The 11,338-nt window shown below is 37.9% G+C and overlaps 1 protein-coding gene across 4 annotated transcripts in view; it reads left to right on the top strand.

Annotated features, from left to right (window-relative positions):
- The first annotated feature begins 682 nt into the window (after nucleotides 1-682).
- SLC30A7 (solute carrier family 30 member 7) overlaps nucleotides 683-11,338 on the top strand; it is an 84,954-nt gene continuing 74,298 nt past the window's right edge. For 2 of the 4 annotated variants that reach the window (XM_077992348.1, XM_077992359.1), the window contains exons 1-2: nucleotides 683-935; nucleotides 1,163-1,264. In XM_077992348.1, the coding sequence (XP_077848474.1) occupies nucleotides 856-935; nucleotides 1,163-1,264 (182 nt within the window). In that variant the 5' untranslated portion in view covers nucleotides 683-855. 4 annotated transcript variants of the gene reach the window in all.

Genomic DNA, 11,338 nt, shown 5'->3' with positions numbered 1-11,338 from the left:
TCTCAGCTACTCCCGAGGCTGAGGAGGATTACCTGCGCCCGGGAGTTCCAGGCTGTAGTGAGCCTTGATCCTGCCATTGTGCTCCAGCCTGGGTAACAGGGCGAGACCCTGTCTCTTAAAAAAATAAGCAAAGAAAGAAAAACATTGATTGCCTCCTGCGTGGCAGTCCAGAAGGGTCAAGCGCTGTCTTCGGGGGGGCGTGGAATGGATTCCTAAGATTTGGGCGCCCATAGAGTTAACGCAGCAAAACGATCACTTGCGTGTCCTGCGGACTGGCGGCAATAGAACACGTGGCTGCCTAGACTCTTAATCGCTGATAACTACTACACCGGGATTTAATGCCAGTTGGGAGGAAATGGCGAAAGGGCAGGCGCTGGAGCCCATGCATCCGGGAACACTGGTAGTAGGCGGTCGGGTGGGCGTGAGCGGGCTCTCCATCTCCTGACAGCCCAGTCTGCAGGTCGCCACCTCAGGATTTTCTTCCTGAGTCCGGGTGGCAGGACTCTACCCCAGGTCAGCCCCTCACACCCCCTCGTAGTTGCCACCTCCTAGCGTTCCTCCAACAGCTCCAGCACCGTTCCCACCCTGCCCCCGCAGCAAGCCCCGCCCTCCGTCGCGCAGGCCCCGCCCGCGACTGGCCTCCCTCCTTTCCCGTCCCAGGACGCGTTGCGCGGCCCGGGCCGGAAGTAAGCGAATTCCCGGGTGTGTGTCTGTGTCTGTCTGTGTCTCGCAGCGGCGCGCGGCCCCGGACAAGCGCTGGGGATTCCCGTTTGAGGCGTCACTACTATCACTGCCATCACCCCACGGAGCCACTTCTAGAGGGGAGTAGACCCGGCTCTTCGCCGGGCAGAGAAGATGTTGCCCCTGTCCATCAAGGACGATGAATACAAACCACCCAAGTTCAATCTGTTCGGCAAGATCTCGGGCTGGTTTAGGTGCGGGGTGCTGTGTTTGCGGGGAGGGGGTGTCCGGCAGAAAGGGAGAAGGCCCAGACCTCAGGATGGCCCGAGGTCCAGGGAGGGAGCGTCGGAAACTCCCCGTCAACCCCCAGCTGTGAGGAAAGGAGCATGTGAACTGGGAGGAACTTGAAAGGGGTACCCGGCCTCGGGGTCCGGCCACCTCCTTAACTCTCCCGGCTCTTTTCCACGTGTATCATTCCCAGGTCTATCCTGTCCGACAAGACGTCCCGGAACCTGTTTTTCTTCCTGTGCCTGAACCTCTCTTTCGCTTTTGTGGAACTACTCTACGGCATCTGGAGCAACTGGTAACCAAAGGGGAAAATGGTTTGGGCGGAAACAGGGTGTGAGGGAGACGAAACACTGTTTGCTTAATGCCACGTAGCTCCTCACCAGGAGGTTCAGGTCCTACCGTCATTATCTACCTCTGCTGCTGAGTTGTTTTCCCATGCCCGCACCAATCTGGTAGGGCTACAGTTCTTGAGTAAGATCTGAGGCCTATCCTGTGCAACCTCTGTTGTCACCCTCCCCTCTGGTTCCATCAGGCAAGACTGACAAGCCCCCTCCTTATTTTAGCAGACGGACAGAATCCTTCATTTCTAATTGCAGGCCTTAGCTTTACCCACTTTGTTGGAATTGGGAGAAACTTGTTTGCTGCCTCTCTCAGGGGGGAGTGGCATTTGGATTTCACCCTTAAGATTCCAAGAGTATATTTGAGATGTTCTACTTAGTTTGTTATTGGGGCTGGGAATGGGAGGTTTTATAAAGGGATATCCGGAGAAATATGTGTCATTCTCTTCTCTCTTTAATGCCGAAACTGTCTCATGATTTTCCTCTAGTATTAACTGCGATGTAAAAATCCCATATAGTTTTCTAGAAACAACATTTCTTGGGTTTTGGTGGCACCTTTGAGGGTTTTTCCTTTTTGTTTTTGAAACATCCTTAGGAGGAGGAAAATCTAGTGTGTAAGTCTATGGCAGTGAAGTTACTATTATTCAGGTATTTGCTGTTGAGTAACTTAAGGTCTTATGAAGTTGTTCTGCTGACAATGAGACTGTCACATTCCTAGGTGTACTAATTCTGTCTTTAGATCTCATACTCGTTCAAAACTCTGAAGAAAGCCAATACTCAGAATTGTACATAAAGCTTCAGGATGTTGTTGAGTTCCCTGTACTAAATCTTGGACTCTAGAAAGAACCTGTTTTCTATTTGTTAAGTAGACTTAGTCTCTGTTCTTTAAGACCCATTTTCAGAGAAAATTGCTGTCCTTGATCTTCTGTTGAGATCAAACATTGACAGGTAATATCACCAGGTTTTGTGACATGTATACTTTTATGTAATGCGTGGGCTTCTTTCAATTCAACCATCAATTCAGCTCTACAAAAAATACTCAATAACCAGCAGATTATGAAGGTTATTGGTTTAGTCAACAGTTGTGTATAAAGGCATATTGGCACAATGATATCTTAATATGTGTAATAACCATTTTGAATCCTTTGGGAATCAGATGTATTTATTTCAAGGATACCCCATCATAGATTAATTCTTTAATCCCATAATATTAACACACTTTAATATACTGTAGAAGTTGAAAGCACTTGTACTTGAATAATCACACTTTACCACAAATATGTATTACAGTATATTTTACATTTTTCTCTTCCTAAATTATGCCATAATTTTGGCATAGGTGCTGATTGTATCAAGAGTGTATCATAAGTTATATATGCATATTTTGCTACAGATAGTTTCTATTGAAATGTTTCACTATGGCTTTCCATTGCATAAGTCACTCTGTGAAATATCTGATTCAAGAGATTCATACTTGAAGTTCCTAAACCACCTTTCATGGAAAGTTAAGTATATAGTAACTCTTCTGATCTGTAGAGATCTATTGGGGAGATTACTAAAACCGTTATTTTTTAAGTCACTATGCATCAGTGCGTAACAAAAACATCGGTTGTAGGTGACTTGTTCTTTTACCCTTAGGTGACTTGCTCTTCTTTACTGGTACAGCTTATACTGCTTTTCATTGTATTATGTCTTCTAGCTAGATTTGAAATCTAGCTCCAGTGTGTGCTGTACTTAGATCATTTAGCACATATCCGTCATCTCATGCCCATTTATGTTAATCTCCATATCTACAACCAAATATTCTTAAATATTAATTTTTAATACAGATCTCTTGTTATTGACATTTGGGCAGATTTAGACATTTCTCTGGCCTTTTAATAATCTGGCTTTCTGTGTTTTTTATTTAGACACCAAAATTTTTAGTTCCGTTTGTTGACTGATCAATAATTTCTTTACATGACCAGAAGATTATCTATGTTCCCGTAGGTTCAATTAGCTTTTCAGTTCCTTGATTAAATTTCTTCCAAAACTCATTTTTCCCATAGAGGACTAAAACATGAATAAAACACTCACTTCACAAATAAAGGTTCATAGAAACAGTTGATCTAATTTTAACAAATGTTAAATTGTTCTGGTTCTTTTTCAGAGCCTTCATTTTAAAGGAAGAACTTATAGTTGATTTATATTTTTGATGATGAGTAGGTATCTTGAGTGGAAGAATAGGTAATTATTGTATGTTCTTCCCCCTCAATAAATATCTGCTACCTTTCACCTTCCCACTAGAATGTAAACTGTATCAACGTACGGATCTTTTCTATCTTATGCAGGCACTTCAGTACATAGAACATAGTGGATGCTTAATACGTATTTGCTAAATGAAAGAATGAGGGAACGATTAATGTATGGAATGACATTACCTATACTAAAAATGGTAACTACCCCTGTTAAGGAAAAATAGCAATGACAAAGCATTACATTACATTCTGTCACTCTTAGAAATTGGGAGGAATATGGTAGAAATTCTGTATGTGATTTTTCGCTTCCTTCTAGTATTTTATTTTTCATTTACTAATTTATTGTTGAGTAACTGACTAATCTCAAGGTAACATAGTGTAAGAATGTGGTTTTGTATCATCTAGGGTTAAGTTTGTTTTCAAGTTACAGAAAAACTCTGCACATCTGTAATCCCAGATACATGGGAGGCTGAGACACCAACATTGCCTGAACCTGGGAGGCAGAGGTTGCAGTGAGCCGAGATTGTGCCACTGCCCCGCAGCCTGGGTAACAGAGTAATACTCTGTCTCAAAACAAAACAAAAACCTAAATTAATGGTTGCTTCAGCAAGATAAAACTTCATTTCCAAGATGGGTACTGTTTGAGCCATCCCTGGCAGCATAATGTCTGGAATGCAGAGAAGAAGAGGTAAAAGGTGTGCACATTGTTTTTGTTTTTTTTTTTTTTAAGATTTATCTGGATGCTAACACACGACGCTTTCACTAAAACTTTATCACATGGTCATGCCTAGTTGCAAATGTATTCTTTATTCTACTCAACCATGTATTCTGTGGAAAGTCAGGGATTTTTTACTAAGGAAGAAAGAGAATATGTAGATAGTGTAGGTTCTGGAAGTGGGACTTGAGAGAGAGAGAGACAAACTAACATATCATCTTCTGGAGGTGGAAAATTGAGGCCTAGAGTTTTTTACTTTGCAAGTGAGCAGCAGAGCCTACAGCACCTATTATCTAAGTTTGATGTCCAAAAAAATCACACTTTTTTTCTAGTATCTCAATATAGTTTCTGTGTTTTTATGTTCTTACATTTTTACTTCATTATTAACAGATTTAATTTCAGTAGTGTTTCTTACCAAAGCTGTTGCAACCATTTTTCCCTTAGACATAGAAGACACTCAGGTAACTCTGAAGGTTAATGTCTTTGTGTTAATAAAGTAAATATTTGTTGAAAAAATGTTTAAGACAATACCAGACATTTTTTTGGTTCTACTTCAGTATAATATTTCACAGCAGATGTTTGTAAAGTAATTCCTTACTGAAGAAAAATAGTTCTATCAATCACATGTTTTTCTATTAAAATTTTCATATATCTTAGTCTTTTAAAATCAACTTTTTCCTTCTCAAAAGGCAGCATTACTTACCAGCTTATGGTGGTGCCTTTTGCTTTCCTATAATTTTATTTTCTACCTTAAAAATATAGATAAGTATTCCATTTTGCTTAGACTTTTTTTTTTTTTAAAGTAAGGGACTATATAATGGAATGTGGTGGAGTTGTGGGTTATTTCACTGTAACTCATTTAGTTTACTGACTTTGCTAATGTCAAGATTCTACGAATTTTCTAATTTCCTGATAATACATTGATAGTTAATGTTTTTCCATGACTTTGACTTTCCACATCATGGAAACTACCTGATAAGGGATTTCTGAATTAGGATCATTCCTTATTTTCAATTTTGAACACATGTTTAACAAACAGTAGAAATATACTGTTAGCTTAGTTACCAATAGACCTTTTAAACCATTTTTTATCATTGGCTATTTTAAACATATATAAAAGTGGAGAGTTTAATGTACCCCATGTACCCATCACCCAGCCTTAACATTTATCAATACATGGTCTATCTTATTTCATCTGTTGTCCCTGTTCCACTATTGGAGTGTTTTAAAGCAGACACAAGATGTAATTTCTCCTATAACTATTTCATTATGCTTCTCTAAAAGATAAAATCACCCCCCTCTTTAACATAACAGAAAACCATTATCACCTATGAAAGTTAATGACTCATTAATGTCCAGCTAGTGAGTATTCAGGAGTCCCTCATTGTCTCATAAATTCTTTTTATGTTTGGTTTTACAGATTAGAAATCAAACTAGATCCATACATAGTATTTAGCTTATATGTCTCTTGAGTCGCTCTTAATTTATAGGTTCTCTTTCTCCCTTTCTTTGTTTTTGCCTCCAATAGACCCTAAATAAAGTTCTTTTCAAAAATGTCTTTTGCCATATATTCTATTGACATTTGTGCTGTTTTTGCTTCTGTATTCATGTATTGAGGTTTCTCCTTTATACACGAAGATGTTTTCTTTTTCTTTTTTTTAAGGCGGAGTCTTACTGTGTTGCCCAGGCTGGAGTGCACTGGCGTGATCTTGGCTCACTGCAGCCTCTGCCCCCTGAGTTCAAGCAATCCTCCTGCCTCAGCCTCCGAAGTAGCTGGGAGTACAGGTGTGCGCCACCACTCCTGGCTAATTTTTTTAATTTTTAGTAGATAGGGAGTTTTGCTGTGTTGGCCAGGCTGGTCTTGAACTCCTGACCTCAGGTGATCCACCCACCTCAGCCTCCCAAAGTGCTGGGATTACAGGTATGAGCCACTGCGCCTGGTCGGTTTTCCATGTTAAAAAAGGTAGTCATTTAAAAAAGTTTGCAAATACGTTTTAGAGAAACTAGCAGTGTTTGAAGAGGAGTCTACAAGTACATGGATTTTCACAACCAGCTTTACTTTATCATGGTTTACTTTGGTGTTTCAGTCATATAACCTTAGGTATTCTCTGTGCTACCTTTATTTTTTAAGGAAATTTATGCCATGTAGTTTAAATATAATTCATAATCAGAAACATTTTCTAAAATTGAATATGAGCAGTAAAATTGACATCCCTCATAAACAGTATTTTTAAATGTGATAGGTGAGCAGAGAACTAAAAGTAGACTGTTTTTCCCATGAGTTTGTGTATTTGCAGGTAGGTGATTTTTAGATCATGGTATCAGGTTTAAGGGAAAAGATCTCATATTGCAGTGTTTTAAAAGAACATAATGTTCTTCCATCTCAGAAGAGGGAGTAGTTTTTCAGGTAGTCACAATTTATTAAGTACTAAAAATAATATTTTAATGCTAATTAAGTTTACTTAAAATTTAAATAAAATTTCATTTTGATGAGTATTAAAATTGCCGTGCTATATCCACACCTCTTTAAAAGGAACTTGACTGCTATTGTATGCAAAAGAAATTTACTTTTTTTTTTTTTTTTTTGCATTACCGCAATGTTTGGTGTATGTTGGATGCATATAAAATAAATTTGTTAAAAAAAAAGGAGTGTGGCCGGGCGCGGTGGCTCACGCCTGTAATCCCAGCACTTTGGGAGGCCGAGGCGGGCGGATCACAAGGTCAGGAGATCGAGACCACGGTGAAACCCCGTCTCTACTAAAAATACAAAAAATTAGCCGGGCGCGGTTGTGGGCGCCTGTAGTCCCAGCTACTCGGGAGGCTGAGGCAGGAGAATGGCGTGAACCCGAGAGGCGGAGCTTGCAGTGAGCCGAGATCGCGCCACTGCACTCCAGCCTGGGCGACAGAGTGAGACTCCGTCTCAAAAAAAAAAAAAAAAAAAGGAGTGTTTATTAGTTTGCTAGGCTGGTGTAACAAAACACCACAAACTAGGTGGCTTAAACCACAGAAATTTATTGTCTCACAGTTCTGGAGATTAGAAGTCTGAGATCAAAGTATCATCAGGGTTGATTTCTTCTGAGGGCTCTGAGGAAGAATCTGTTCCATGATCTTTCTGTAGCTTCAGTTGGTTTGCTGGTAATCTTGGACAGTCTTTGGTTTGTAGGAGCATCACCTGATCTCTTCCTTATCTTTGCATGGTGATCTATGTGTCCTCTTCCAAATTTCTCTTTTTTATAAGGACACTGGATGAGGTCTTACCTTAATGACCTAATATTAACTAATTATATCTGCATTGAGCCTGTTACTAATAAGGTCACATTCACAGGTACTAGAGGTTAGGACTTCAACATATGAATTTGGGGGCAGGAACACAATTTAACCCATGACAGTGTTTTACTGAATATATAGTGAAATAGGTAGTAATATATAGATCAATAAATCGGTAAATGTTTACTTTTATTTATTTAGAATGAATGCCCTGCCTTCTAAAACTGATTAGTCATTTCAAATAAAAGCTATATATACTAATAAAGCACTTACATTAAGAAATAAAAACATTAAGAAACCATACCTAGGGAGGAAAAACTAAACCTATTAAATATGTAGTCTAGTTTAGCTCCCCAAATTGACTTTTAAATTTAGTTATAAAATTCCATAAAGTGAACACAACTCTATCATTTTATCAGAATAGAAAGATAGTTTTCTGAAACCATATTTTAACAGTATTTTGCCATAAGTCTTTTCATGGAAAAGATTTCAGAAAACAAAATCATAGACAATGTCTTTATTAGTGGTTTTATCACAGTATAGAGAAATTCTTCACATGAGTCTTTCATACTTTAAAATAAAGTTAAATCATTATTTTCCATGTTACATAGATGTTGTGGTTCAAGTGTGTAATTTTCGGTAATCTATCCAAGGGCAAATCTTAAAATATTAAATCTAAGAGAATTGCATGAATAACATGCCCCTTACCTTGTTCTCATGTATCAGTTTTATTATTCTGTTTTTCCATTTATTCACCAGTTCTCATTCTGCTTTGAGTTAGATGTCAGATGAGATGGTTAAAGTACTATCTGCACTTAAACTAATATATCTATTTCAGTGGAATAAATAAGGTTCATGATAAAAGTTTAAGACGATTTCTAAAATCTTTTGTAGTGATTTGGCAGAGGTTTATAAAAATTATTGTGCTTTTTCTTGTTGGTAAATAAAGTGCTTTGACTTAGTTTCTAATTATATAATTATTCCAAATTATGAGAAAAATTTAAAACCATGCTTTTTCTGTATGTGTGAAGAATGTTTTTGACTTTTAGTTTGTAGCACTTCCAACTGATGAAAGCTCTAGCATCTAGCCAAATATTAAGAGGTATGGGTTGTGCTTGGGAACACCAGGTATTGTAAGCATTAATAAGAGTTAATAATTAATAATCAAGGTAATTTATTAATAATTAGTAGTAACAGGAATATTAATGTTGTTTTAATGTGACAAGCATTGTGGTAAATGTTTCACATATATTAACTCAATTATTATAACAATTATGTTACTTTTATACTATTACTCTGTTTAAGTAATGGCTAAATCGAGGCACAAAGAAGTTAAGCAACTTACTGGTCACAGAACTAGTAAATATGGAGCTGGGATTTGAACCCAGGTACTCTGACTTCAGAAGCTTGTTTTTAAAGACTGAACTGATGATTGCTTTCAAAAATTTTTATTGACTTCAAGTTCATGGATTTCTTTCCTCAGCTGTGTCCAGTCTGTGATAAGCCAATTGGAAGAATTCTTTATTGCTGATAACTTGTTTTTTGTTTCTAGCATTTCCATTTGATTATTTTTTGTATTTCCCACTTCTTTACCAAATTTCCCATTGGTTCATATATTTTATCCACTTTTTCCATCGATCCTTTAGCATATTAATTACAGTTTATGATAGCTCCAGTATCTGGGTCAGTATCTTGGTCTGGTTCTGTTAACTGCTTTCTCCACAGTGACTTCTTTTTTTTTTTTTTGGCTCTTTTTGTGTATCTTGAAATTTTTTATCAAATATTGGACATTATGAGTAAAAAACAGTAGATACTGGGGTAATAGTATTTATGATCAGAAATAGGTATGCCTTGTCTGTTAGACCACCAGTTGGTTAGACTTTGTGCTTTTAGTAGTCCCTGTATGGTGCCTATGCCATAGAAGCTCTTTTCTTTATGCTCTTACCCCTACCCAAGCTATAGACTGCTATTGCTTGTTACTCAGTACCCAGTTTATGGTGAAGGCAGAGGGGTATTTGTTGACTTTGACCCAAAACTTCGGTCTTTGGTAGATTCTGTAAGCCTAAACCTCAGGAGTATGATTTTTGTCAACATTTTTACTCCTCCTGTGAAGCCAAACTCTACTCTGTGTATGTGTATGGTCCTGGATGGAAACAACTTTCCTGCTCCATCCCCAGTGGTAGCAGAACGTCTGCTTTGTGTTGGTAGAAGATTTCCTGCCCTTCTTTTGGTGGCTTTTCTTAGTGGGTGCTTTAGTATGTATAATATTAATCTTTAAATTATCACAAATAATATATCATTTCATGTATCTGATAAGAACCTTAAAATAATACACTTTGATTTTTTAATTCCATTCTGTGTGCTATTATTGTCATACCTTAGGTTGTTGACAGTATTTTTTTTTTTTTTTTTGATTTTTCAATACTTTAAAGATGTTGCTCCATTGCATTCTGGCTTGAATAGTTTCTGAAGAAAAACATGCTATAAATTGTATTTTTATTTTTGTAATTTAATTTTTCTCTTTTTTCCCCTCTGGTTTTCTAAGATTTTTTTCTTTCTCTTTGGTGTTTAGTGGTTTGTGAAGTGTGTAGGGTTTTTTTCCTTGCTTGGGATTCATTAAGCTTCTTGGCTCTGTAATTTATTTTCTTTTATGAATTTCAGAAAACTCTCAAACATTTTCTTTTTAAATGCTTTTCCTTTCTTTTTTTCTTTTCAGTTCCCGAGACTCTAAATACATATGTGTTAGTATGCTCAATACTTCCAGACTGGTTTGGGAAAGTTTGTATGTTTGTTTCTACTCCCTTTTCTCTTTGTGTTGCACTTTGTATAACTTCTTTTGACCTAACTGATTCTTTCTGTGTCCAGTCTGCTCAGAAGCCCATGACTATTATTACTCCATATTGTAATTTTTAAAAAATTATCATTTCCATTATATTATTTTATAGTTTTTATCTGCGGAAATTCTTCATTTGTTAATGAATTTTCTCTGATTTTATACCACATCCTTTGACATATTAATTGTATTTGTTTTAAAGTCCTATCTAATAGTTCCAATATCTGGGCCATTTCTGGTTCTGTTGACTGTTGTAACTCTTAACAATGAGTCTCTTTTTTTTTTCTTGATTTTGTCATTGAGTGCTGGACATTGTTTAGAAGAATAATAGAGACTGTATATGTCTGGAAATGGGCACACCTATTTTTCTGCCTGGCCATTAATATGGGAGTTTTGAAACTATCTGATCAATAGTTGAACTGGGGTTGAGCTGGGTTTTGTGTTTTGTTGTTGCTGATTTCAACAAATCACAGCCTTTAAATTTTTCAGTGGTTCCTAGTACTTTGTGATTAGTATTGCATTTGGAGTACTGGAGGATTTTTTCAGGGTTCTTGCTCCACTCTCAGCTTTTAGCAAGTTCTGCACATATCTCTTTGTGCTCTCACTGGTAGTTTACTGTTCCCTATACTTTATTCAAGGCTTGGTGGGGAGGGTAGGACTCGGTTCTCTTGTTGTATCCCTAGTCAGGCAAGCCTGTGCACCTGAGTGTCAGGGTGAGTATTAATGATCCTGCAGCTCTCCCTGTCTCTCAGCCTGTCCCCACTGTCCTCAGCCTGGTATCAAAAGGGAGGAGCAGGATACTCAACAATAGCAGATCTTTGCTTTGTAAGATCCTGGGAGCAAGTAGGTATCAGCTTCGTCCCAGTAGTAGATGGCTTTTTTTTCCTACCAGTCTTTCAGTGGCAGCTGAGCTTTGCAAGTGACCAAGGGGTGGTCACATTCCTACCCCTCACTCAGCAGCAGATGGTTTTGTTTCTGC

Source organism: Macaca mulatta, chromosome 1, assembly GCF_049350105.2.
Source record: "Macaca mulatta isolate MMU2019108-1 chromosome 1, T2T-MMU8v2.0, whole genome shotgun sequence".
NCBI classification, from domain to species: domain Eukaryota; kingdom Metazoa; phylum Chordata; class Mammalia; order Primates; family Cercopithecidae; genus Macaca; species Macaca mulatta.
The sequence above is the reverse complement of the archived record's forward strand: the minus strand, read 5'-3'. Positions and strand labels throughout refer to the sequence as shown.